General features: G+C 59.5%; 3 protein-coding genes across 3 annotated transcripts; 2 read left to right on the top strand and 1 right to left on the bottom strand.

The window, feature by feature from the left end:
• The first annotated feature begins 511 nt into the window (after positions 1-511).
• Positions 512-12,302, top strand: EZH1 (enhancer of zeste 1 polycomb repressive complex 2 subunit). Its single transcript, XM_066336670.1, has 20 exons — positions 512-588; positions 1,108-1,228; positions 1,576-1,704; positions 1,999-2,118; positions 2,611-2,731; positions 3,424-3,597; positions 4,465-4,567; positions 4,814-4,977; positions 5,744-5,835; positions 6,404-6,578; positions 7,000-7,196; positions 7,603-7,694; positions 8,219-8,259; positions 8,700-8,825; positions 9,331-9,509; positions 9,992-10,087; positions 10,462-10,543; positions 10,668-10,748; positions 10,868-10,956; positions 11,058-12,302. Exons 1-20 carry the CDS (start codon positions 578-580, stop codon positions 11,112-11,114), a joined length of 2,250 nt encoding a protein of 749 aa, XP_066192767.1. The 5' UTR covers positions 512-577; the 3' UTR covers positions 11,115-12,302.
• Positions 12,303-12,671: 369 nt separating this feature from the next.
• Positions 12,672-21,139, bottom strand: CNTNAP1 (contactin associated protein 1). The gene is made up of 24 exons (XM_066336673.1): positions 21,044-21,139; positions 19,882-19,983; positions 19,523-19,716; positions 19,275-19,422; positions 18,872-19,075; positions 18,620-18,804; positions 18,391-18,534; positions 17,795-18,056; positions 17,568-17,717; positions 17,329-17,500; positions 17,134-17,240; positions 16,909-17,028; positions 16,564-16,767; positions 16,317-16,473; positions 16,032-16,159; positions 15,771-15,938; positions 15,476-15,694; positions 15,159-15,398; positions 14,848-15,084; positions 14,544-14,671; positions 14,340-14,433; positions 13,989-14,222; positions 13,819-13,866; positions 12,672-13,733 (listed from the first exon to the last, which is right to left on the bottom strand). The coding sequence occupies exons 1-24, from the start codon at positions 21,120-21,122 to the stop codon at positions 13,543-13,545; spliced, it is 3,915 nt and encodes a 1,304-aa protein (XP_066192770.1). The 5' UTR covers positions 21,123-21,139; the 3' UTR covers positions 12,672-13,542.
• Positions 21,140-23,360: 2,221 nt separating this feature from the next.
• CCR10 (C-C motif chemokine receptor 10) lies at positions 23,361-25,468 on the top strand. The gene is made up of 2 exons (XM_066336665.1): positions 23,361-23,372; positions 24,389-25,468. The coding sequence occupies exons 1-2, from the start codon at positions 23,361-23,363 to the stop codon at positions 25,466-25,468; spliced, it is 1,092 nt and encodes a 363-aa protein (XP_066192762.1).
• The last annotated feature ends 1,520 nt before the right edge of the window (positions 25,469-26,988 follow it).

Raw genomic sequence — 26,988 nt, 5'->3', positions numbered from 1 at the left:
CGGGGCCTGGGGCCGTGAGGGGCGGGGCCTGGGGCCGTGAGAGGCGGGGCCTGGGGCCGTGAGAGGCGGGGCCTGGGGCCGTGAGAAGCGGGGCCTGGGGCTGGGAGAGGCGGGGCCTGGGGCCGTGAGGGGCGGGGCCTGGGGCTGTGAGGGGCGGGGCCTGGGGCCGTGAGGGGCGGGACCTGGGGCTGTGAGGGGCGGGACCTGGGGCTGTGAGGGGCGGGGCCTGGGGCCATGAGGGGCGGGGCCTGGGGCCGTGAGAGGCGGGGCCTGGGGCCGTGAGGGGCGGGACCTGGGGCTGTGAGGGGCGGGGCCTGGGGCCATGAGGGGCGGGGCCTCAGGTGGGCCCGGTGTTGTGAGGGGCGGGGCGGAGCATGGGGGTGTTAGGGGCGGGGCCAGGGCGCGCGAGAGGCGGGGCGGGGCCTGAGGTGGGCCGGGGGCGTAGCCTGAGACGCGCCGGGGGCGGGGCCAGGGTGTGCCGGGGCGGGGCCGGGCGCCTGAGGCGGGTCAGGGGCGGGGCTAGGGCGGGCCGGCGCGCGCGCAGTGTCGCGGGGGCGCGCGGCCTCCCCCTGTCGCGATGGCCGAGCAGTGAGTGCGGGCGGGGCCGGGGGGTCCCGGGGGGCAGCGGGTCCCCGTGCTACCGGCCGGGCCCCGGGGACAGGGTGTTGCGGGGTTCGGACCCGCTCGTCCGGCCCGGCGGCGCCGCCGGCCTCGGCTCGCTCCGGTTCTTGTTCCCGGGCGCGGGGAGTGCTCGGGCCCGGCCGGAGCGGCAGGGAGAGCGGCTGGAGTGGACCCGCGGCGTGTCCCAGGGGAGGGTGGGGACCCCGGCAACCCCCGGGCTCAGTGCTGCCCCGGGGGCTCGGGGAACGGGAGCACGCAGCTCTGATCAGCACTGCCCCTCGCTGCTGTCCCGGGCCTGTCCGGGCGCTTCGGCTCTGGGTGTTCCGCAGTCAGGGGCACTGCAGATCGACGGCGTTATTTTGCTTAGTTTAAATCTATGATGTATAGAGTGCTTTTCCCATCCATAGGGACGTTTTTTTCCAATGCTACTTGTTTCGGGACTGAGCTCACCATTATTTAGTATTTATGTTTTCTGTACTGTTATAGAAAAATGGAAATTACTACTCCTCCGACATCCAAGTGTATCATGTACTGGAAAAGGAAAGTCAAGTCTGAGTACATGCGTCTGCGGCAGCTCAAGAGGTTCCAGGCGAACATGGGAGCAAAGGTACAGCCACAGCAGGGACTGGGCTGGGATGCCCCAGAAAGGTTTAATTTCAGCTCAGAGTGTCTGAGTGGTACCAGAGGGTGTCAGCAAGGGGAACTGATGAGCTGTGCTTGACTTGCAAGTTGCATTAATGGGAAGAGATGCCAGTTGTTCTCATGCTCTGTCTTGAGCCGTGTGGGTAGCAGCAGTCGCACACACGAGGCCATTGGACAAGCACTGGTGGAACTGCAGCAAGAGAGCTCATTTCCAGTTGGTTTTTATAGGATCTCCCTGCTGAGCCCTTTCAGTGCTATGGGAGTTCTCAATAGGTTTTCTTAAATTTTGAGAGCTCCTTTCTCTCCTTTCAGGCTCTCTTTGTGGCCAACTTTGCAAAGGTTCATGAAAAGACTCAAATCCTTAATGAAGACTGGAAGAAGCTTCGAGTGCAGCCAGTGCAGCTGATGAAGCCAGTCAGCGGGCACCCGTTCCTGAAACAGGTTTGCAGAGGAAAAGGGGCAGCAACAGCAAGTGGGGGCTGGCATCAGAACTCTGCAGGGAGCTGTGGGGATGTGGATGAGTTTTGGTCTGTGTTGTCCTAGGTCAGTGTCAGGCCGTGCCTCACACTTTTGGAATGCAGAAATGGACAAAAAGTACCCCCAAGGCTTTTTCCTGTGATGGACTCCACAGGGTGGATGTGGGGCCTCTGTGTTTGTCCTGAGTTCAGTTTTCCTCAGGCTGTGGCAGCCTCCCAGTGTGGTTCCTCACTGACCTTCCCTGTACTTGTATTCCAGTGTACTGTTGAGAGCATTTTCCCAGGATTTTCCAGCCAGACTCTGTACATGAGGACCCTGAACACAGTGGCACTGGTGCCCATTATGTACTCCTGGTCCCCTCTTCAGCAGAATTTCATGGTACGTGGGAAGTGCAGGGTCTCTGTGAGGTCAGTGTCAGACTGTTACATAGCTGGGAAGTGGTTCTTCATCCCACTTGTTTCAGGCGACATCTGCTTGAGAGATGATGAAAAGTGTTGCTTTAGTTGCTTGTTTTGTAGAATCCCATAAGCCAGCCTTGTGTCCATGCTACCTTCTTTACACAACTTCATGACAGAGTATTGCTTCACAGGATTCAAGGAGTAAATATGTTTTTGGGGGGGGTTTTGTTTGTTTGTGTTTTTTCCTAAGACGTTTATTTCCCTTTATATGAAGAGTTCTATGTCTTAGGCAAGTCCTTTTGTTTGTGACTGGGTTATAATGGGATAGCACTGATGTGTGAGTAAGGAGACATCTGAACCTTTGTTGTGCACCGTGTTGTTGGCAGGTCTGAGGGACCAGAGAAGCCTTGGGCACAGCCCCACTGGGGTCAGCAAACACTGCTTTTCTGAGTTGTGTCTGCTCTCTCTTCAGGTGGAGGATGAAACAGTTCTGTGCAATATCCCTTACATGGGTGACGAGGTGAAGGAAGAAGATGAAACTTTCATTGAAGAACTCATTAATAACTATGATGGGAAAGTTCACGGAGAAGAAGGTAATCTGGGAACAAGCAGCTCTGTCCATTCCAGGCTAGGTTGGATGGGGCTTGGAGCAGCCTGGTCTAGTGGCCTGTCCATGGCAGGGGTGGAACAAGATGAGCTTTAAGATCCCTTCCAACTCAAACCTTCCTGTGGTTCGATGATTCAGTCTCTTGGAAATAACATATCCAAGTAGTTCAGAGGTCGAAAGGTGGCAGCAGCAACCAGCTTTTCAGTGGGAGCTCTCAGAGCAGGAAAACAGGATTGTGCCTGCCATTCTCCTTTGCAAGGGCACATTCCTGCCTTTGGATACCTCACTCCATTTTAATGCCTGGAGCGCTCCAGAGCCAGTGCTTCTGTGTACAGGGATTCACAGGCGTCCTCTGGGATGCTGAAAATGTGCTAGAGGGGGAGTAGCTCAGCAACCCTGTTATGCTTGTTGCCTTAGCCCAGAGTTTAATCAATGAAAAGCGCTGCCTGCCCCATCATAAAATTGCCCAGCGGAGAGGAAGACAGGGAAAACTGGTGTGGCCTGTCCCCATATTGCTGAAAATGATACACCACTACTGATTCTAGTGCTAAAATCCCACCTACCCCCCCAAAAAAAACTGAGAGAAGGGCTGTGGTGAGTAGCAGAGCATATTGGTTTGTGGTTTGCCATGGCAAGAAATGAGAAAGATGGTGGCACTCCCACTTGTGTGTGTTTCAGAAATGATCTCAGGGTCAGTCCTTATCAGTGATGCTGTGTTCCTGGAGCTAGTGAATGCTCTGAATCAGTACTCAGACGAGGAAGAGGAAGGACACAATGATTCTGAGGTGAAGCAGGAGGATGGAAAAGAGGAGCTGCCTGTGACAAGGAAAAGAAAGCGAATTTCCGTGGAAGGTGGGTTTGGTTCCCAGAGAAGTGGGAATTATGTTGGTCACATTTCTGTCCTGCCCCACCTGAGCCGTGGGCACTGCTCTCCTGCCGTCACTGGGTTGTTAATGTGTTGCCAAGAGTAGTTCCAGCTTGACAAGTTCTGTAGAAAAAGGGAAATGATTTGTTCTGTCTGCTGTGGACAGGAGAAGAAATCACCATCTTAAAGTGTGGTGAGGAGTAATTTAGATGAGTAATCTGAAAACCCACTTCCTGGTGAGATTAGCAGAGCTGGATGTTATCTGAGAGGCTGTGGGATGTTTTCAAGTGCTGGTCTGGCATGCACCTGTCAGGGGAGTGTGGGTGGGTCGGTTTCTGTGGGAGGCAGGGAGATGGACCTTTTCAAATCCCTTCCAGACCTGCTTTCCATGTATTAGTGTTCCTTTTCCCACTCCTATGCCACCTGGAGCTCTTGTTGCTTAGAGGAAGCTCTGGTTTGTGGGATTTTCATGTGTCCTCGGTGACCTTCTGAATGCTGATGGGTAATTTTGTCTTTGTCCTTGATCTGTAGTGATGCGGGCGGCACAAACACCAACACTTCTGTGCATGTAGGAAAAAAAGCATTGTCTGCAAGTTCTGCCTTGGCAGAAATAAATAGTAATAATGCTTAAGAAAAGTTGGTACTTCCAGCAGTACATCGTGCTGCACTGAAAGTGGCCTAGCACTGCTTCTGGAAATACCTCAGCCTGTAGGACTCAGGGTTTATCTGCTGTGCATGGGATTACGTTTCTGTCTTAAAATACAATCCTGAGCATCTCTGGAATTGCTCCGTGCAAGAAGGAAAGACCCATCCACATCAGCTTGGCTAAAGAATCGTGTCCCCTCTTCTTGTAGGTAACAAGAAGTGCTCCAAGAAGAGGTTCCCCAATGACATGATATTCACTGCTATTTCTTCCATGTTTCCTGAGTATGGCTTCCCAGAGGATATGAAAGAAAGGTAGAAAATCCCTGCACTGGTTGTCTGTTTTCTTTCTCAGCAAGAATTGAAACCTTTATTTCAGAGACCAGCCCTGTGGGCTGGCTGGACCACAAAGCTCAGGGCCTGCAGGCAGAGTGTGTTTGGAGTGGTACAAACTGCACTTTGGCCTTGAGATACCTGGGAGGCCCAGAGGGTGATGTAAGGCATGTAAAGCTGTCACAAAATGGGGACGGCACATCGCTGGGTGTTTGTGTTTGTCACCAGGTACCGGGAGCTCACGGAGGTGTCAGACCCCAACGTGCTGCCGCCGCAGTGCACTCCCAACATCGACGGGCCCTGCGCCAAGTCAGTGCAGCGGGAGCAGTCCCTGCACTCCTTCCACACCCTCTTCTGCCGCCGCTGCTTCAAATACGACTGCTTTCTGCATCGTAAGTGCCGCCTCAGCCGGACGCTTCCCTAGAGCCCTTTCTCCTCAGTTTTCCTCTGCACGCCTTGCTTAGTCTGTGCTGGAGTCTCTGGAGGGTGGTGCCTCATGAGTTTGCAGTGGGGCCTTAGGAGCTGACAGGTGCCCAGAAGCCTTTTGTACGGACGGCTCAGCTCTTTGCTCCCACGGACGGCAGACCGACGAGCGTGGCCGTCCCCTCAGCACGCCGCCTCCGAGCTGCCGGCAGTTTGTGCCGTGGTCCTGCCGCCACCAGACTTTGCCTTTGCTTTGCAGAAGCTCGTCAGTGAAAGGCATGAATGTTTCACTGCCAAAGTCTGGACATGCCCCTGTGTTTTGTTGCCTCCCTGGAACTTACAGCTTCGTCTTAGTCATGTTGCTGCGGTTGGTCCTGCCAAAGCCTTTTGGATACTGATTAGCTGCTGGACCTGCTGTTCTCCAGGGCTCTCTAAAGGCTTCTTTGGGAAGTCACAGGACTTTTTTCAGTGAATTATTTATTAAAAGATATAATATTAATATGACGTGGTCTTTTTGTTTCAGTGTGAAAGCAGATCCTTTTCCTATGGCCTCTCCTTCCTAAGGTGCCTAGTTCCCGTTGTGGGTTGGAGCAGGGTTACCCTGCGGGTCTGGTCACCTCAGGCCCTGCTGCCAGGGGGGCCCTCAGGCACACAGGCTCCTGCTTCCTGTCCCTTGCAAATTTGGGGGAGACTCTTGGAGAATGCTAATAGTAAAGATAACTGTTACTTTTTCAGCTTTTCATGCTACTCCTAATGTGTACAAACGAAAGAATAGAGAGACCAAGATTGAGCCAGATCCTTGCGGCGCAGACTGTTTCCTCTGGCTGGTATGTTTCTGTGTCACTGCTTTAGATACCATGACAGAAGTGCCCTGGCCAGTTCTTCTCTGCAGAGCTCTGTGGATCTTTTTCAAAACTTGGATGATTGTTTCAGAATTAGTTCTGGTCCTTGTTGGCTTCAGAGGAGCATGAATGCAAATGCAGACCGTACCAGATGCATATTATAGCAGATCTCCAACAAAGCCTTATTCCAGAGCTAGCAGATGGGAAATTGTGTGACAGGTGATTTCTCTGGACTCAGTGCAGTGTTAGAGAGATTCAGCCCACATTAAAAAGGAGCAGAGTGAGAAGTCAGGAGGATCCAGAGGAGTGGGCTGGGGGTTCAGGGCCAGGGAGCCGCTGCTGACCAGGCAGCAATGCCAAAGGGAGCAAAGTGGGAACCTGCAAGACAAGCAGCTGACAGGGTTTGGCACTTGCTGAAGGGGACCACATGCGACCAGTCTCTTCCACCTGTTCTTGGTGATGGCAGGATAGGGCTTGTCTCAGGGCCTGTAGAAAAGCCTTCCTGCATTCCCTGGTCATCTGGCACCTGTCTTGTCTTCTGCTCTGCTTGCAGGAAGGAGCCAAGGAGTTTGCTGCACTGCACAACCCCCGATCCAAGTGCTCGGGCCGTCGGCGCCGGCGGCACCACGTGGTGAGCGCCTCCTGCTCCAACACCCCGGCACTCACTGAGACCAGGGAGGGCGACAGCGACCGCGACACGGGCAACGAGTGGGCCTCTAGCTCCTCGGGTATGGTGCCAGTCCTGAGACAACCCACCCCTCTCTGTGCGGGCAGTGAGGGCAGGCAGCTCCTTGCAGATGGAGAGCTCCCCTCCGCTTCCTGCACAGATGGAGAATTTGGACTTAGTAGTTGGTGTTTCCAACAAACCTGAGGGACACCAGCCCTGCCCTTGCTGCTGTGGGATTCACTGTCCTCTCCCAGGAAGGAGGAATGTTGCTAGGCAAAGGAAGAGCTTTGCTGGGACCTGCAAAACCCAGAGCAAGTCCTTGGGTCCTGAGCACTGTGCCTGGCCAGAAGCAGAAGTGTGTGGCTGGGAGTGCAGTGTAGGGTTGCAGGCCACTATGGGGGGGACCACTACTCCCCAAAACCATGATGGACAAGTGCCTTCTTCCAGGGTGTGTTTGGCTTAACATCTGCCTTTCCTGCCAGAGGCCAACTCCCGCTGCCAAACCCCCACTAAGCAGAAGCTGAGCCCGGCCTCCTCCCAGCTGTTTGCAGTGGAGACACCACAGGAGCCCGTGGAGTGGACAGGAGCTGAGGAGTCACTCTTCCGTGTCTTCCATGGCACCTACTTCAACAACTTCTGCTCAATCGCCAGGCTGCTGGGGACAAAGACCTGCAAGCAGGTGGGTGCCCAGAGCAGGCAATGCAGCAGCAAGAGAGGGGCCAGGGCCAGAGCCACTACCTGGTGGCTTAATTTCTCTGCCACAGACCTCCTCGAGGAAGGTGGCAGATCAATGTTTTGGAGTTCAGGGTGTTACTCTGCAACAGTGCGGCTGTTGGCAGAGTGAGCCCTTTGTGCTGGTTTTATGGTTTCCTCCCACATGCAGTGTCACAGCCAGGTGTGTGAGCACTCAGTTTCCAGGCAGGAGGAGGCAGTGTGCCATAGGCAGATAAATAGGGCAGAGCTGCTGCTCCCTGGGCCCAGGCCTGGGAGCCTTGCTGTGCTTACGCACACTCTCCTTATGCTTTTGATAAAACAACTTGAGTGCACCGAACTTGTTTCTTCTTTTTGCTTGTGTTCTTCTCTAGGTCTTTCAGTTTGCAGTGAAGGAATCGCTTATAACGAAACTGCCAACAAATGAGTTAATGAATCCATCCCAGAAGAAGAAAAGGAAGCACAGGCAAGTGTTGGACAAGCTTGTTTTGTTCTTAAAATGCAACCAGATCCGCTGCTTTTTGTGCCAACGCATTCCTGGTAATCCCCATCTGGCTCCCATCTGTGTGCACGTCCTGCTGTCACATGGGGCTGCTGCTGCTGCTGGGCGCTGGCCCTGGCCCAGCTCCAGGGCTGCTGCTCTGCCTGGGGGCTCAGTGGCCTTGCAGCCTCAGGCTCAGCTCGAGGATAGGGCAGCACTGGCTGCTGGTCCTGCTGTCACTTCCCTAACAGCAGCCTCTGCTCCCTGATTTGTAACCCACTTTGTTGATCCCAGTGTGTCCAGTATTATTCTGGCTCTGATGTTTGGCTTAAAGAGCTTCTGCTGCAGCTGCATCACTCTCATCTCTCCACTTTATGGTGGCTGCTGATCATTAATGCATGAATCTGCCAGGCACATCTCTGCTGTGCTGGCTGCTGGTGCTGAGCAGTGCTGGCTGGCTCTCCCTAATGGCTAACACATCCCCTTAACCTTCTCTGCTCCTTTTCCAGGCTGTGGGCTGCACACTGCAGGAAGATCCAGCTGAAGAAAGGTAGTGTTTGCTGTGGCTCTGTCACAGCAGGTTTGTGAGGGTTGAGTTCTCCAGCTCTGACTGCTGCAGCAGGATGGCCGTGTCCTGCTCACCAGCCTGGCAGGGCCAGCAGCATGGAGGGGAGTGACTGCCCCTGGCCAGGCTCCTTGGGGTGCCAGGGGCATTGTGGCTATCCCAATACCTGCTGAGGCTGCAGGTGTGGGGTTTGCTGCAGCTAGGGGAGGCTGAGGGCTGGTGTGCAGCTCTGCTGTGGACTGGGCTGTGGTCAGTGAACAGAGCCATGTGTGTGCCTGTGGGAGCTGGGTGCTGCCAGGCTCCCTGCCCAGTGCAGGCAGATGGGCAGCTTGCGCTTCCCCAGCTCCAGCACTCTGCACTTGCTGCTTTGAAAAGGTTCCTGCAACATGCAGCTTCCAATCTTGGCATTTCTCTTCTTGTTCTAGATAATTCACCGACTCAGGTGTACAACTACCAGCCCTGTGACCACCCCGAGCATCCCTGTGACAGCTCCTGCCCTTGCATCATGACTCAGAATTTCTGTGAGAAGTTCTGCCAGTGCAACCCTGACTGTAAGAAGAGGTCAAGGACTATTGGGCAGGAAAGCAGCCAGCTCTCCTGGCACAGAGCACAGGGAGGGTGCAGAGCTGGGGCTTGCTGGGGGCCTACTTTATTCCTGCACTTGCTGCTCTGTCCATCCACAGCAGTTCTGTTAGCAGCCTGCCAAAGTCCAAAAAGAAATGGTTCTGTGCTGCCATGCAGCTGTTGGCAGCTGAGAGACACTCCTGTTAGTGCTCATCCCAGTGTCTATATCCTGTGGGTGTTGCTGCTGGTCCCCTGTAGCAGGATGTGTCTTCAGCAGTTGGGGTGGGCATTGGGTCACTGCTCTGCTGTGTTTGTTTTTCCTGTCTGGGCTCCCATTCCCAGCTCTGCAATGGAGAAAACAGCCAGACTTCATTCTGTCCCTGCTCAAGGCCTGCCAGGACAAGATCTGGCTGGGGAGGAGCAGTTGGGGCAGAGACCCTGCATGGCCCCTCTGTTCTCCTCACAGTGCAAACCCGTGGTGTGTTGCTGCAGGTCAGAACCGTTTCCCAGGCTGCCGCTGTAAGACCCAGTGCAACACCAAGCAGTGCCCCTGTTACCTGGCTGTGCGGGAGTGTGACCCAGACCTCTGCCTCACCTGCGGCGCCTCAGAGCACTGGGACTGCAAGGTGGTCTCCTGCAAGAACTGCAGCATCCAGAGAGGCCTCAAAAAGGTATTGACAGCAGTGTGGCAGAGGTGACACACAGCTGCTGCTGTGTGTGTGGGAGTAACAACTTCCCTGCAGCTGCCAGAGTGCCAGAGTGTGGAAAAGAAGCTGCTCTGCCCTGGGCCTTTGCAGCACTTACTCTGGAGTAGGGATTGTGGATGTGAAAATCAGGGGGATGGGAGTTATGTGAGGGATGGTGAGAGCAATTGAGTGTATAAAGTGACTCTAGAGAAAGATTTAGTCTTGAATTCTGCTGCTCAGAGTAAGGAATTGTACATTAAAAAACAGGGAAATTCAGAGAAAGTTGCAAATTAGTGTGTGTCAGGTCCTGTGCAGTACCATGTAATGGTGTAAGTCTGTAGGGATCTGTGTGTCACCATGACAAGGGGATGCTGGGTGGACATTGGCTCCTCTCTGCCCCCATGATCTGTGTGCTGTGAGATGCTGTACCTGCCAACTCTCCCCATTTCCTTTCATTTTGGTTCCAGCATTTGTTGCTGGCCCCATCAGACGTTGCTGGCTGGGGGACTTTCATCAAGGAGGCTGTGCAGAAGAACGAGTTCATCTCCGAGTACTGCGGGGAGGTCAGTGCTGCTGCCTGTGCTGGGGCTGCTGGCCAGGCACACGGGGGCTGTGTGTGGTGGGAGAGTTTGGCTGTGGGGTCAGCTGCCTGCCCTGCCTCTGCTGTGCCCATGGCTCGCTCTGACCGCATCTGGAGATGGCGCCTTGTGCTGTCTGGGGACACATCTCAGTACCCCTGGCCCTCCACTGTGGAGGAGAGTGTTGTGTGTGTGCTGCTGCCTGAGAGCCCTGCTCTGGCCCTGCCCCATCCCTGGGAGCCCTGGCAAGCTCCTGCCTGTGAGGTGGGAGGGAGAGCAGGAGGGTGTTTCCAGGAGGCAGGTGAGCACCCAGCTCAGCCCTCAGCTGCTGAATCTCTCAAGGTAGTCTCTCTCTACAGCTCATTTCACAGGACGAGGCTGACAGGCGAGGAAAAGTCTACGACAAGTACATGTCCAGCTTCCTCTTCAACCTCAACAATGGTAACTTCCTGAGGTTGCCAGGGGTGGAGAGGCCAAAGCTGGTCACCAAGTGGGCAGGTTCAGCCCACTTCTTGCCTGGGTGACAGGCCTTACACCATGGTTTCCTTCTTTTTTATTTAAATAGATTTTGTTGTTGATGCTACTCGCAAAGGAAATAAAATCCGCTTTGCCAACCACTCGGTGAACCCCAATTGCTATGCGAAAGGTGAGGTCCCCCAGCCCAGGTGGGCCAGGCAGGACATGGTGCTGCAAGAGCTCTGGCCCAAGCTGGGGCTGCACATCTCTGGTGTTGTATCTCTGATGGTGTCTCATCTCTGGTTGCAGTTGTGATGGTGAACGGAGACCACCGGATTGGTATCTTTGCCAAGAGAGCCATCCAGGCAGGAGAGGAGCTCTTCTTTGACTACAGGTACCTTGGCCAGTGGGGACTTTGGGTTGACCCCACCCTCTGTGCAGGTTTGTGGGGAGCATGGGAGGTCATTGCTGCAGCCTTGGCTTCCTGTCCCGTAGGTACAGCCAGGCAGACGCCCTGAAGTATGTCGGCATAGAGAGGGAGACGGACATCATCTAAGCTCCGGGGTGGTTCTGGCACACCTTGCTGCTGCACCTTGTAAGCAATGCCATGTTTGCTTCACGCTGACATGACTGCTGCTGTTCCTGCTGCTGTGTGTGTCACAAGTGCTACTTTCCATCCAGACACCAGAGAGACTCGGGGCAGGAGTGTAAGCAGCCCCTGGGCCATGGCTGTCCCAGGGTGGTATCCCCTCTGCCCCAGCTGGCTGGGAAATAGGGACTGCCCAGCTGTGGCTGGAGTGGCACTAAGGGCTGCCTGGGGATGGGAGAGCAGCACTATGCAACACGATATTTGAGTAAGGGTGTCACTGAGCTGGGTAGAGGACGATGTTACAGTCACTGCCTGTTGTGACCCAGGGCAGGCTTCTCAGAAACCTGCCTTGGGCTTTGTGACTCCCTGGCCCTGGGAATAAAGGGGAAATACTCTCTGGCAGGGTGAGGCTTAGCCTTGGCACCCCATGCAAAAAGGAAAGAAAAATGCACTTTAAACTAATCCTCGGCTGATGGCTGGGCTCTATATTTTGGGGTGGAGGGACTGCAGGCATCCCACGTGTCCTGCATCTGTCAGCACCTTTACTGGGATGTTGTTCCAGGCCTGGGACAGGGTCCAGGGATGGGGTCCGGGGTGACCTGAAGGTTGGGGCTGTCCCCTGAGAGCCACATATGTCACCAGCCTCCTGCCTGGCCTGGTGCTGGGCTGTGCTCCCAAGGTCCAGGGCTGGGTTCTCAGGATGACATCGGGAGCCTGGCTGAGCCCTGATCTGCCTCCAGGGCCCCAGCCCGCTCCCAGCTGTTTAGTCCAGGAACACATAGAGGAACTGGGTTTCCCTGGGAGCCAAGCCCTCCCTGGCCCAGTCCTCACTATGCTGTCCCAGTGCCCTGCCATGGCAGGCCAGGCTGGCTGTCCTTCCCGTTGTCTGTGATGGCTCCCTGGAGTTTGGAGGTGTTTAGGTCTGTCTGGAGCAGTGCTTGTATCCCAGCACCTGCCTGAGCCTTGCTCCCTGCCACCTCCATCTGCCCAGCTCCTGCCAACCCTGCTCTTGCCTAAGCGTCTTCTGCCACTTTGGCCATATCTGCACTATGCCAGGCTTGTGTCTGTGGTTTGTTGACAGTGAATAATGGTAATAATAATGCACTTTAAATAACATGGCTTGTAGCCTTTGTCATAATAAAGTGGTAGCAAAGACCCTCCCCTGTTTGCTGGCCTCTGTTACCCTGGGCAGCAGCCTGTCCCCACACTGTCCCCTGCCTGCTGGGCTCAGCCCGGCTGTCCCCAACGTGGCTTCCAGGGTCCAGAGGGAGTCACAAGTGAACCAGTGCTGCCAGCTGCCTGAATCACACTGGCTCAGGGTGGGAAGGGGGCAGAGGTGTGTGTGGGAAGAGCAGGACATGATGTGTGCGTGCAGCAGCACCTGAGATGTCTCTAGCCCCAGCTCACAACACGCTGCATTCTGGGACCAGGAATGGCTGTTGTCAGTGTGGTGCCTCCCTTGGTGCAGGCTGAGCCAGCGTGGGGATCTGCCCAGGCTGCCAAGGTGAAGGCTGGGGAGTGTCAAACGCCATCATTCTGCCTTTATTTGATTATCTTCACATCTCATTCAAAAGAACAGACTTTTTAAAAATAAAGTGCCCAGTGGAGCCAGGCCTTTGGGTAGATAAATGCATATCTGTAACATTGTCTTACCACAACACAGCAAGTGAACAAGAGCTCTCCCTGGGCTGGAGGTAATCAGCAGGACTGGCACTTCGTACAGAGAAGTAGCAAACTACAGACCATGTACCACGACACGCGGGACGTCACGCCCGCGGGAGCTTCCGTTTGGTTTTTTATACAAACCGATAGAATAAAAAAACCAGAGTGTAGTAGTAGAATATCCAGCAAAAAAAAAAAAAAAAAAAAAAAGAAATGGTAGAAAGGATCTGTACCTGATCTTATGAAAGCAGCATCTCAGCAAGGTGCGGGGGCGGCATGCGCGGCGCCGGTGTGGAGTATTGCTTGGCAGCCCGGCTGTGCGGGGCCGGTGCTCGTGGCTCTGCGTGGTGCTGGCGAAGCGAGCGAAGCGGCGGGGCATCTACGCGGGCAGCACTAACGGGCGGCGGCAGCCGGGTGCCCCCGGCCTCGGGGAGGGTGGGAGCCGGACCTGGGGCTCCCCGACAGAGGCCAGGTAGGATCTGGCAGCTGTGGAGGCAGCAGCCTGCCAGCGGCGTGGGGGCTGTCGGCGTGTCCGGGGCGAGCGGGGCTCGGCGGATCGTAGCCGCACTCCGGGGGCCGGGCGGTGGCGGTCGGTCCGGTCCGGTCCGGTCGGTCTGAAGGCGGGGTGTTGGCAGTTCAGGTGTGCTCGGCCTTTTGGTCCCGCGATGCTCGCTCATTCCCGGGCGGCTCCCGGGGCTGCGGGGGCTGTGAGCCCGTCCCACCCCCAGCCCCGCTAGTCCCCTCTCGGCTCCTCCAGGATCTGGGGCAGGTTCTGTTCCTTGCGTGCCGATGGTGGTTTGGCAGCACCGCCGTAATCCTGGATGGCCTTGGGCTCGTTGGTGTGGTAAGAGCCCTTGTAGCGGTGGTGGTAGAAGTAGAGCAGCGCCAGCAGCCCTGCCAGCAGCAGGAGCAGGAAGATCACGACTGCGGAGAGGAGACAGCAGTGAGGGACTGGGGAGGGGCCGCAGGGCCATGCTAGTGTGAAATGCCAACCAAAGGCTTCACTTACACCCAATGATGATCCCGATCCAGCCGTCATCGTGCACGTGGGGGAACTCTGCGGAGACAGAGTAGGCAGCTGAGACCAGGCTGCAGCAAGGTCTCACGCTGGAGCTTCCCTTCTGCAGCTGGTGCTTGACGAGGGCTCCATCCCCACCAGGGTCCTGGCACAGCACCCACCTGTGGCCATGTACCAGGGATCCATCTCAGGAGGGATAAGGATGGTGCTGAGGGGGAGCATTGAGGCACAGCTTGACTCCACCAGTTCCCCCCGGATGCTGTAGGGCCGCAGGGGACTGGTGGGGTGGAAGATGGCCTTGAGGGGCACGAGGGTGTTGAATTTCACCCCGGAGAGGCAGCCTGAGAAGCCGGGTGTGTTGTAGCGCTGGATCTCGGGGTCAATCACGCCAGTCTCTGTGGGGCCACAGAAGGAGATTACTCATGCCTCTCAGAGGGCAAGGGCCATGCTGTGCAGAGGAGGCCCCGGAGACCCCAGCATGGGACCCCAGCTGAGGGCAGGACCCAGCTCACCCATCACACGACCCAGGTACAGGTTTTTTGGTGAGTCCAGCTTGCTGTCCACAAACAGGGAAAACTGCTGCTCCATGATGGGCAGATAGTCCACCTGGGAGGTAGATGCACAGCATCAGTGCCCACAGGGCCACCCTGCCCATGCCCCCTCCCAGCCTGACCTGAAGCCCCCAGGCCCCACTTGGAGAGTGCCCCAGCCCGAACCTGGGTGTACAGTGTGCGGTGCAGGCGGGTGATGTTGACACGGTGGGGCCGCCCGTCTGTCACTGGCTTGTTGGTGAGAGTGAAGACGTAGGGGCTGGTGCCCAGCTGGTAGCGCAGCTGTAGGCTCCCTGTGGGCAGCACAGGGCTGTCAGCCGGGCTGGACCTCTCAGTGGGCACGTCCAGCCCATCTATAGGGTTGGTAAGTGGCATCCACAGAGAGGAGCATCCTGTGCAGCCCCAGCACTAGATAGGGGTCCCCATGCAGGCTCTGGGTGAGTCCCAGGGAAAGGGGCCCTGCCCTCACCATCATCCTTGATGAGCACGGCCATATAGTCCTTGACGAAGGTGCTGACGTAGAGCAGCACGGCAGGTGCTGAGGTGGTGCTGAAGCTGAAGCTGACCTCCTCGCTGGTGAGGTTGTAGCCAGGCAGCGGCTGCCAGGGGCTGCTCACAATGCTGGCGAACTCACGGGCAGCATACAGCGACATGGGCAGGATGTTGTACCGCACCCAGGTGCCCTCCTCGAAGTACCCACCGATGTCTGTAGGAGAGCCTGGGGTGAGAGGAGCACCGGCTCCTCGGCCCCCCCTCACCCCGTGGGGCACAGCCACTCACCGTGGTTGCAGAAGGGCCCGGTGAAGGCGGAGATGCTGCAGTTGCAGGTGTAGTGGCTGTAGCGCTCGACGCAGAGCCCGCTGTTCTGGCAGGGCACCGGCGGGTCCTGGCAGTAGCCGGTGCAGTTGACCCGCACACCCTCTGTCTCATTGGCTTTGCCCTCCAGGTTGAGCGTCACCCCGTTCATCCGCAGTCCCCGCAGGCACCCCAGGAACGGGCGCATCTTGTGCTCTGCTGCGCCTGCAGCGGGACCAAGACTCAGTGCCCTGTGGCACGTGGGGACCTGGGGGTGCAGGGGCATGGCCAGGGGCTCTCACCGACGTAGAGGGGCCGGTCAAATTCCAGGCGGACAAAGCTCTGTGGAGGGAATGGCCGCACCACCCAGGGCAGCTTGTCCACCCGCAGCCGTGCCAGCTTGACGTTGAGCTCAGCCTTCACCTGGTGCCACTCATCGTCGTTCCAGGGCACCACCGACCGCACCGTCACATTCTCGTCCCCATTCCCAATGTCAAATATAAATGCCACGTCCCTAGTGGCTGCAAAGACATGATGCTGAGAAGAGGCCCCAGCCCTTCTGCCCCCAACAACCCTGCACCCTCTGCCCCACCGTACTGTTGAGCTCAATGCGGATGTAGTTTCGGTAGCCTGGGTTCTCCAGGAAGACTCCAGACTGGGCAGTGGTCTTGAAGTAGAAGGAGATGTCAAGGCTGTGGTTGGCCTGGAAGGTGGGGAAGATCAGGGCTGCACCCCTGTTGAAGGAGACGGTGTTCCAGGTGTTGCCTGTGAGGAGCAGGAGGGGCAGTGAGGGAAGAGCAGGGTCCCTCCATGTGGGACATGACAGGCAGGGGATCTTCTGTGGTGCCAGTCACTTACGGTCTCCATAGCACCGTAGGGGCCCCAGCACAAACTGGGCTTCAGAGCCAGTGCGGTTGGTGTCTCCAACTACAACCTGTGTGACGGGCAGGTGGTCCACAAATGTCAGCAGACCCTTGTCTGTCCTCCTGCAAATATGAGTGCATCAGAGAGGCCATGGGACATGTTTATGTTCCTTCACCAGCCCTGAGTCCTGTTACCTTCATTTAAGTGTCTCGGAGTCTGTGCCCCCCATGACTGCAGCCCCCACCCCACAGCTCCTGTTCCACAGCTGCTGCCACTCACCAAATTGCATGGTCAGCATCACAGTTGCAGAAGTACTGGGGGTCAGCACAGTTCTTGTCCAGCCCGCAGGCGCAGCGCTGGATGCCTGGCCGTGAGCCCCCCCAGTAGTAGTGCCGCTCATCGTTCCGACCCATCCAGAAGCTGAAGGGCAGCCCGGCTGCAGGCACAGGGGAGGGTCAGGACACAGCCCCGTGTCATGGCCCTGCAGTGCAGCCATGCAGCACCGCCCCCTTCTCGCGGCACTCACAGGGGGTGTTGAGCAGGCGGGAGTTGTAGCAGTGGAGCTCAATGCGCTGCTCGCAGTACTCAGAGGCATTAGCTAGGGCTGACACCTCGGCCCAGGAGGCATTCCAGTACTCCACGGCCCCCAGGTAGGGCTGGTCCACACTGGAGCCCGTCACCCGCGTAGCATAGTGACGGTTGTGCCGGATGATGGTCCATGCTCGGTCCTCTGCAGTGAAAGGGGAGCTTTAGGACTTGACCCCTAGGACACCCTCACTCCCTCTATCTTATTTCAGCTTCAATACGCAGGCAAGGACTGGTTCCCAAGGGCACCAGAAAGAGATCCCCTCTGCCCTCCTGCTACCCCCACCTCGGATGTCACAGTACACCGTGAAGGGCTTGAGCGGCCCACTGCCATCTGGATCAATGGTGTAGTTGCCCGAGGTCTTCCCACTGACCCGGTAAGCATCACATGTTTCCTTGTAAAGGGCTGGAATAGAAGAATGGGGTGGAGGTCAGTGCAAGAGAGGCACCAGGCAGGAGTAGGGGCCGCAGGTGCTCCTACTGTCCCTGACCCACGAGGCTCCAGGCTCACATTTGTGGCAGGTCTCCCCCTTGTACCCTGTCAGGTCGCAGATGCACATGAAGTCATCCCAGGATTGGATACAGCGGCTGTCATGCTCACACAGGTTGGGGGTGCACCTGAGGACACAGAGGGATCCTGTCCCAGCACCAGCAGAGCCCCCCAATGCCCCCCACCCCGAGGCAGCACCCTTGTCCCAGTCAATACCTGTCTGTGATCCCACAGACATTGAAGAACACGTTGTGGAACTGCACCAGCCGCTGCTGTGCCAGCCACTCCACATCCACGGGCTGCATGTCTACGTTCAGCATCTGCAGGCAGCCGTGGAAAGCTGTCTGGTTTGACCTGCAGCCAGTGACCGAAGCCGGCTTGGGGCAGCCTGCAAGACAGATCAGGGTGAGCAGCCCTCAGAAACCCATTGCCCCAGACCCTGCCCTGCTGCCCACCTCCAAAGAAGTACTTGTTGCCAGTGCGTAGCTGGAGGGGGTGCGCCACCCGAAACTCGGCACCATCATCATCATCAATGTTCACCACAGCTGAGCCATCCCGTGCCACCAGGTGCACCGAGTGCCAGAAGCCATCATTCAGGCGATGCCCTGTGTGGAGAGGAAGGCGTGTGGGGACGCTCCGCTGCCAGACTGACCCCCAGCCCCATGCTGGCTCCTCAGCCCACCTGCAGCAAATTCCAGCTTTTTCTTGCCAGGCTGGGCGATGGAGACATTGATCTGCCCCTCACTGAGCACCATCTCAAGGGAGCCCAGGTTGTCAGAAAAGCCAGTGTAGAGCAGGAGGCCAACAGTGTCCCAGGAGCGGAAGCGGAAGCTGACAGCCAGGCGGTTCCTCCGTGGGATCCCCGGCACCTGCACGTAGTTGTTGATGCCAGCGAAGGTGATGGGGCTGGTCAGCTGGTCCTGGCAGTAGTGGCCCACTTTGCCCTGGGAGTGACCATGAGAATGGTGAGGAAGAGAATGTTCGCAGAGAAGGGAGGCCCTCTCATCCCCGCAGTCCTGGCCTCAATCATCCCCAATTGATCCCAATGCCTGGCAGAGCCAGGCGGGCGCCCCAGGCCAGGGACAACCTTGCACGGTCAATCCGGCACCGCTCGGCTGAGCACGGCCACTGCCTGGCCCCGCGTCACCCCGCAGTAGGCAGGGAGCCTTGCCCCAGGGGAGGTGTCACCCCACAGTGGGGCTAAGGACACCCAGGAAAAGGGGTCCCCCCACAGCAAGGAGAGGACTCCCAGAGAAGGGGCCACCCCCCAGGCTGGACCTCAAAGCGAATGTTGTGCCGCCGGTGCCGGGCCAGCTCAGCGATGTTGACTCCATTGAACATGATGTTCTCCACACAGCCCCGGAAGTTTTGCCGGTAGGTGAGGTGCTGTTTTTCATGGTCGATCACCCCTCCAAAGAACACCTGGTGGGCAGAGGGAGGGTGTCATCCTCTCTCTGGAGGACACCACAGGTCGACATCCTGGCAGCCCCCTGCCCAGTGCACCCACCTCGGTTTCAAGGTCAAGCTGGTCAAAGGTGCCACGGCAGCGGAAGCGCTTGACCTCCCCATCCAGCGTCAGATTGACGTAGTGGCCAAGACGCTCAATGTGCAAGGAGTGCCAGTGCTGGTCATCCAGGAGGCTGCCCACCGCCACCGTTGTGTGGCCCTCACTGGCATGCAGTGGGCTGCTGCCTGGGGAGGACCAGCATTAGCTGGTGGCCCCCTGGCCCCATGCCCCTGGCCCCTGCCCCCAGCTCACCTAAGCTGATGTGCAGGAGGAGCTGGGCCTGTTTGAGCTCCACTGTGATGTAGTCACCCTGTGAGCCCTCCCCGTGCATCAGCACTCCATCCTGCTCCAGTGTCTTGAAGTTGAAGGAGATGTCATCCTCGAAGGTACTGACCCTCTTGGTTCGGAAACGGTAGGAGATGGCATCATCCCCATCAAAATAGAGCACATGGGACCCTGGGGAGAGCAGAGCAGCCCCACCCATGTCACTGCCTGCAGCAGCAGGTGCCCTGGCACAGAGAACACACCCTCTGCTATGGTCTCTGCCACGGCTGCAGACTGTTTGGGCACAAGCCCCTCTGAGAGAGTTTTCCAGGAGTGCCAGAGCCAGGATTCTGCCACGCAGGGCTGCTGGAGCCCCTGGCCAGGTACTCACGGTAGGGGCAGCCATAGAGGCCCAGGCGCAGTCCAATCTTCCCACGCGGGTTCCAGGCCACCGGAATGATGCGAATGTATCGTGCAAGGATGGGGTAATGCAGGTCATGCCGCACCACCCCACTCTCATTCACGTTCCCAAAGAATGTCTGGGGATTAAGGGGCACTGTCAACACCTCGCTCCAGGCCAGGGGTCTCTATTCCCTTCAGAAGACCCCCTCCCACAGGGTACCCCGGGCTCCCCCTTACCCAGTTGCTGCCCTGCTGGAAGAAGGGTTTCCAGCTCGTAGGGTGGTCTCCATAGAGCACAATGTAGCGTGTAAGCCAGTCATAGGTGTTGAAGGTTCCCTGCGTGGCCACTGCATTGATCCGGTGCTTTTGCATCAGGTCGATCTGGAGCCAGGGCTGCTTATCTCGGGGGTCGGGGGACCAGCCGCTGGTGCCTGCGGGTGGAGCAGCTCAGCGGCTCTGCTGCCGAGCTGCTTGCTCCGCCCCACCACAGCACCTGACTGGACCCCTCAACCCCGCCAGAGGCAAAACCTGGCCGGGGACACGCCCTGCCCACCTCCCCTGCCCCTCCTGCATCCCAGTTCCGCGGGGGGACTCACTGTGCAGACGGGCGAAGCTGGCCGAATAGAAGATGTTGTATCTAGAGGAGGCACCGATGGAGTAGGAGTAAAGGGGAGCAACGAGCTCATCATAGCAGGGTCCTGAGGGGAGAACGGAGTTGGGGGCGGCCTCGGAGCACTGCGCTGGGCAGTGTCTCTGTGGGAGCTCCCCAGCCCTGCGGACCCTGATGGCTCTGGGGACCCCGCGGCTCCCGCGGGCCGGCGGAGCGGCTTTGCTCTCCCCTCCCACTGCAGCGGAGCTGACACACCTCTGCGGGCCCGGCGCCGGCACCAGCCGCCTCCGCACTGACGTGGGCGATGGGACCCCCCGCTCTGCCCCGCCCCGGAGGGGAACGATCCCGCGTGGGATCCCGGGGCTTCCCGTGCAAACCCTCGCGGCACCGGCAAAAGACCCTCCGGTGGGGCTGGGGTCCCGAACCTCCTTCTGAGTCTCCTACCGGGTCAGACGGAACCCGGGGAGCCCAGGAGCATCCCCAGCTCTCACTGTAGGAACCGTGCTGCATCAACCCTCAGTCCACCGCCCCCAGACTCTACTGTCCCCTGTACCGCGGCACCCCGGCTCGATGCCCCTTCGCCCCAGCCCCGGGGAAGAGGCCCCGACCGCCGGCTCAGGGGGCCACGGGGAGCTGCCCGGTGCGACCAGGGCCTCGCCGATTCCCGTTCCCGAGTGGCTGCCCCCAGCCCCGGTAGCAGGTCGGGCCCGGTGCAGCCCCGCGGCGGGGCCAGCCCGGCGGGCGGCGGAGCTGGCCGAGGTGCCTACGGAGCCCGGCGGGTCCCGCGGGGCGGCCCCGCTCTCCTCGGCATTCCGGGGCATCCCGGATCCTCGGGGCGTTCCGGTTGTCCCGGGTCCCCAGAGGCTGCGGCCGGGAGCGGGGCCGCCGGCGGCGGGGGGGCTGCGGCGGGGCCGCCCCGGGCGGGGCGCGGTCGGGGAGAGAGCCCGTGTCCGGCTGTGACCTTGGGAACGATGCGAACAGGGGCAGCGGAGGATACCGAGGGATGCCGGGGGACGCCCGGGGAAGAAGGGTGGATGCCCGAGAGAACATGATGCGGATGCGGGGACTGCTCGGGGATGCGGGAACGGGGCGGCGGGCGCGGTCCCGCAGTGCGGAGCGGCCGCTGCCGGGACTGCGGTCCCACTTACGTGCGAGGCAGCCGGGACCGGGGCGCAGGAAGCCGGCGCAGGCGGCGAGCAGGAGCCCGAGGAGGCGGCGGGCGCCCATGCTGCGCGCCCCGAGCGCCCTCGGCGCCGCCGCTCCCGGTGCTGCAGCCGCGCGGCGGAGCGGGGCCGGCGGCTCCGCCCACGGGGCGGGGGGGAAACGGGGCCGGGCCGGGTGCGGCGCAGAGCCCCGACCACCCCCGCCGCACCCCCCGCCGCGCCCCCGGGAGATGCTCCGCCCGGGAGCCCGATTTCCCCGCTCCTCGGCACGGCGAGCTGCCGGCCGGCCCGGGCTGCACCGGGACACGGCTCTTGTGGGTGGGGGTACGGGGGCACAGTGAGGCTGTGCAGGAGCTCCCAGGACACCCCGGTGGATTCCTAGGCAGTGCCTGGTCCTCGCAGCACCCCGAGCCCCCCCGAGCCTGCCCCTCTGCAGCCCCCGCGCAGGGCGGTGGGAGCGGTGCCCGCAGCAGATGTGGTGTGGCGGCGGTTTGTAATCAAGCCGTGGATTAAGGCCTGCAGGTCTCGGGGTCGCTGCTCTCTCCAGTGGTGCAGAAGAAGGGATTTAGCTTGTATCTGCTCTCAACCACCCCCAGACGCCCACAGAGGAGTTGGGGGGGCTGGCGCCTCCGTGCCCTACATACACCTACAGACTCGCGGTGCTCCGTGTCCCCTGGCCTCGCAGGAGCAGGAGATCTGCTCTCCCAGGGGCCTCGAGCAGTCCCCAGAGACGGGAATTCCCCAGCAGCTGCTGGGTGCAGGCTGGCTCCAAGCGCAGAGCAGGAGCACGGCCAGGCTGTGCCCGGGGCAGGCAGCTCCACACCGGTGGCTCCAGCCCTGGCAGCATGTGCCGGGCCTGGCGGCCGGGACAGGGCAGCACAGCCGTCAGCTGCAGGCAGCCGGTGTTAAACCTCCTCCCTGGCCAGGCAGAGCCCCGGCCATGGCTCGGGAGTGAGAACAGAAAGCCCCAGGTGTGCCAGGGATGTGAGACACCTGGCAGTGCACCAGGAGTTCTGCTACCAGGAGTTGAATTGTATGCTAAGGACATTGGCACCTGCCCTCCTGTCCCCCAAACCCTGGCAGTGCCTGCAGATCCATCCCCAGGAGAGGCACAGCCCACCTGGCCTTATCCTGACACCTCGGGCACTGCCTGCTCTGGCCACAGCCCCACGTCCTGACCCTCTGCTGGGCCAATCTGTGACAGCCCCGACAGGTACATGCCCTGTACCCATAGATGGCTATAGGACCAGCATCAGCCCAGGACCCTCCTCCTACCCCTTCTCCCAAGATTCAGGGTGCAGGAAGGCACCCCCAGAGCCAGCACAGGGCAGAGATCTGCAGTTAGCATTCCTGTACTGCAGAAAGAGTATGAGAGGAGGAAGAGACCCGTCAGCAAAGAACCTTGGGGACCCCCTGGAGGCTGGGGGCACCTGTCCTGGCTGCTCTTCATCCAAGGTGCAGCAATTCCACGGCCCCAAGCAAGCACCCAGGATCCTGTGCCCGTCTGGAGGCAGCAGGAGGGCCGAGGGCAGAGCGGAGATAAGCTACAGCAAAGACGGCTGTAGCTGGGAGAAAGGGGGATTGAGGGATTATGGCCAGGAGCCCATTAAAGCTAGGGATCAATTTTCTCCCTCCTGGGGAGAGGAAAGTGGGGCCTCTGCCCCAAAGGAATTAATCTGCTTTTTAATGAGGAGCTGGAAATGTTGTTGTCAACAACCAGCGACAAGCCTGCCCCACATCCTGTGGGGATGCAGCACCAGCTTGGGACCCCTGGGTGACTGGAGTGCCCTGCACCAACAGCCACTCCAGCTTCTGGAACCACCATGTTTGCCATCAGGAAAAGATAACCCTAAACCAGACAGGGCTCTGCCAATCCTGCTGGAGGAGCATCCTGCCTGTGCCCAGCTCAGTGTCATCTCAGAGTGGCCCCCACTCCATTCATTGGCCCCATTCCCTCTGGTCCTGCAAGGAGCCAACAATAGCCCTGGGATGGGCTGGGGTTTTCTGCATGTCCTGGATGAACCTCGGCCGGACCCTGCTCCCCTGTCTGGGTGCTCCCAGGTTTGGCCTGCATACCCACATGTCAGAGACTAAGCAGAGGTGCTATTTCTGTCCCAGCATGCAGATGTTATAGATCCAACACAGGCCCCAAAGGGGGGTCACACCTGCTGCCTTGCCTCCCTCCCCAGGGCTGGGCCTACTGCATTGTTTTCAGTATCAGAATTGTAACCACAGTTTAACAGAGCACCGAGACATCAAACAGCTTCAGACCCACCAGCCAGGGGAAAGGTTCTGCTGTGCAATGACTGAGCAGGTAAGGGGGCTGCAGGGTGAGGGGTTTGCTGGGAGCCGGGTAGGACCACCCCCCCCCCCATCATTGGCTTTTCTTAGTTTTTTTCAGGTAGTTTTTTTTGTCAGCCCTGTGGTTTTAGACTGAAAGGCAAAAGCCTGGGGAATCAGGGCAGTGCCTGGTGCCAGGCCCCTGGGGCCCTGAGCATGAAAGGGGCTAGAGGAGCTGCTGGAGAGTTGACCTGCCATGGCACTGCGTTCTGATCCCACCTGTGGCCCCAGAGCAGTTGAGGGGCTTAAGCCCAGCTGCCTGGGCTCGTTGACAGGGGCCAGAGTGAAACTGTTGTTGTGAGGCTACTGTGAGTGTCAGACCACTGTGAGTGTCAGTGTTGTGAGTTAGAGAGTGCCAGATTCTGATCTCCAGGCCAGTGGGGTCCCAACCCAGCAGTACCAGGCTGCAGGACTGTCTTGCTGCCCCAGAGCAGAGCTGAGCAGCTGGGAGGTGGGAGCACTGTGCTCAGCTGCCTGCAACCTGTGTGAGGCAGGAGCTCCCTATCTGGGGGCAGGACCAAGCAGTGCAAGGCTGTGCCCACACTGAGGTCCCCAGGGTGGTGCATGGGGGCTTTGGGTACCTAGGGATGCTGGTGTGGATCCCCAACACTCAATTGCCCAGGTCAGCTGGGGCCACAGGCTGGGTGCTGAGCCCCAGAACAGTTCCCCTGGCAGGTGCAGGGTTAGTTCATGGGACACAGTGCTGAGCTAGGGACACCATGGCTGAGATCACGTCCCTCCACCAGCTCTGCACTGCAGATGGCTGTTAGAGAATGTGTGGTGAGTCTTGCAATGACTGAGCACAGTGAACCTTGCGCTGCTGTGGGGTGGGTGTGACAGAAACAACCCCCACACGTGGGGCCAGGGACCAGGAGCCGCAGCACACTGGGGCTCCCAGTGGTGAGGCTGGGTGGGGAAGGGCTGTGGTTCTGTACCTCGTGGCTGAACCACAGCCACTGAGCCCTCCTCACTCAGCCTCCCTCTGCACAGGTGACTCCCAGCCTCATCTCAACAGAGCTCATGACCACCACTGACTTCTACCCCTGGGAGGATGAGTACTCAGGCGGAGCCAGCATGTTGCCTGAGCTCTGTGAGAAGCAGGCAGTACAGGGCTTTGTCCGCACCTTCCAGCCTCTCATGTACCCGTTGCTCTCACTCTTGGGCATATTGGGGAATGGGCTGGTGCTGCTCATACACTGCTGCTATCACCAGGCACACAGTGTCACCGATGTCTGCCTCCTGCACCTCGCTCTATCTGACCTCCTGCTGCTCCTGGTGCTGCCCTTCACCATCACCAGCTTGTCCCCAAGCACAGCCGCCTGCAAGGCACTGCAGGGTCTCTACTTCCTCAACTTCTACAGCGGCTTCCTCTTCCTCACCTGCATCAGCGTAGATCGCTATGTGGCCATTGTGCGGGGGCCGGCTGCCTGGCACCTGCACCCACGAACTCGAGCTCGCTGCCACGGCCGGCTGACGGTGGGCCTGGCCTGGCTGCTGGCCATGCTGCTAGCGCTGCCCCACTTCATCTACAGCCAGGCACAGCAGCACCAGGATTTCCAGTTCTGTCATGTCGTCTTCCCCCCCACTGTGGTCTCACAGGTAGCCCGGGGGGCGACCAACCTGGTGCAGGTGGTGCTTGGCTTTGCAGTGCCCTTCCTGGTGATGACAGTCTGCTATGCAGCTGTGGCACGGACGCTGCTGGCGACCCGTGGTACCCAGCACCGCCAGACGCTGCGAGTGCTGGTGGCCCTCGTGGTGGTGTTTGTGGTCCTGCAGCTGCCCCACAGTCTGATGGTGATGCTGGACGCGACCGAGCTGCTGGGCAGCTGGGAGATAAACTGCTCCCAGAGCCGCCGCAAGGACCTGGCACTGCTGGTCACCGGCGTGCTGGCGTACCTGCGCTGCTGCCTCAACCCCTTGCTCTACGGCTTTCTCAGCCGGCGCTTCCGCCAGAAGCTGTGGCAGCTCGCCAGAAACGCCGGCTGTGTGGGGTCCCTGGAGCCGCGCTGCTCCGGCTGCCGCAGTCCCCGCCGGCGGACATCGCTGTCCACTGGCCTGGACGTGGTGTAGGAGCACAGCGCCCGCGGGCGGGGCAGGGACCAGCCGCGGGGTTCGGTCCCGCCGCCACTCCCCGGGGACAGCCTCGCCCGTGCACGGACCTGCTCCGGTGTGCAGCTGGACGCGGGCAGCACCAATCCGCACGGCTCCTGCACACGCCCGGGCAGAGGGAAGAGCAGCCCCGCAGCGCCTGCATGCTCTGCGAGTGCCTTCGCTGCCCGGCTGCGGTCCCCGCAGTGTCACGCGTGTCGCGGGCCATGCAACGTGCTCTGGGGGTCCGGGCGGCGCCGGTGAGCCGGGTCGGTGGGTGCAACCCTGGGGCCAGGCAGGCAGCTGGTTCCCACTCTCACAATAAACACCGAACGCGTCCCGGTGGGTGAGCGCAGTCTTCGTGCGGGCCGATGCTGCTCGGGTGGGTTTTGTGGGGCCGGGGCCGGCTCCTTGGCCACCGGCACTGGCGGGCGATGCCTGCAGGAGGCAGCAGAAGCTCACGCTTCCTGGCCGCCTTCCCCGCCTGGGCAGGGACAGGGAGCCCCCAGGGAGGGGACAGCAGAGACACCCCCGGAAAGGCCCTCCTTGGGTCCTGCACCCCAGGGCGGGGGCAGAGGGACGTTTGTCTCCCTCCTTACTCCCCCCACGAGCTCCTCTGGCACGTCTCTGCCCAGAGGGTCTCCGGCACCAGGGTGCTGGCCCGGCCCGGACACGTGGCGATCAACACATTACCACTGGCTAGGACATGGTTAGCGACACATGTCCCACGGGCTGGCACACGGTGCCATGGGCCGGATGCGCCGTGCATTCCCCAGTCTGGCTAAAGAAGCACTCCACAGTGCCGGGAACAGGACCGGGCTTGGCTGAGGTGCAGCTGCTCATGGAGTCTCCCAGCAGAGCTGGGCATGCAGAGAAACACCTCTCGGTTCTGCCGGGGCTGGAGGCGACTTCCTGTTCGCCCCCTGCTCTGTTTGGGATTAGCCCAGGGCTCGACTGGAAGCAGCCGTTCCACAGGCTTCATCTACTACTGGGCCAGAAACAGGTTACTGCTGACTCAGCAGCCACAGAGGTGGGCTGATGTGCCTCTGTCCCCCGAAGCCCTCGGTGGGATCAAGGGCTAGATTCGGCCAGTTCTTGCCCAGACAGCACAGCTGCCCCTGCTGCCCACTCAGTCAGTGGTCTCAGGTGGTCCTGCTCCAGTCTTCTGCTGCCCCCATAGCTGGTGGGCTCTGCTCGATGCCCTTAACTGCCCTGGCTGCAGAGCCGGCCCCACACCAGGGGCTCAGCCCCAGGCACAATCCAGAGCAGGCTGCGTGGGAGGGGAACTGGCAGCAGGAGCTTCCTGCCTGCACATCCCAGCACCCAGGCTCCCAAGGACGGCGGTGACCCAACAGCTGTAGAAAGCCAGAGCCTCGACTCCTGGGGCTTCGGGAATGGGGCCAGAGCCTGGACGCTGCCATAGCAGCCACGGCTTGAGGGTGCCCTCAGACCCTCTGCCACTGGGCAGAGTCCGGGGCTGAGCTGAGTCACATAGTTGTGGC

This window comes from Sylvia atricapilla, chromosome 27 (genome assembly GCF_009819655.1).
Source record: "Sylvia atricapilla isolate bSylAtr1 chromosome 27, bSylAtr1.pri, whole genome shotgun sequence".
NCBI lineage: Eukaryota > Metazoa > Chordata > Aves > Passeriformes > Sylviidae > Sylvia > Sylvia atricapilla.
The sequence above is the reverse complement of the archived record's forward strand: the minus strand, read 5'-3'. Positions and strand labels throughout refer to the sequence as shown.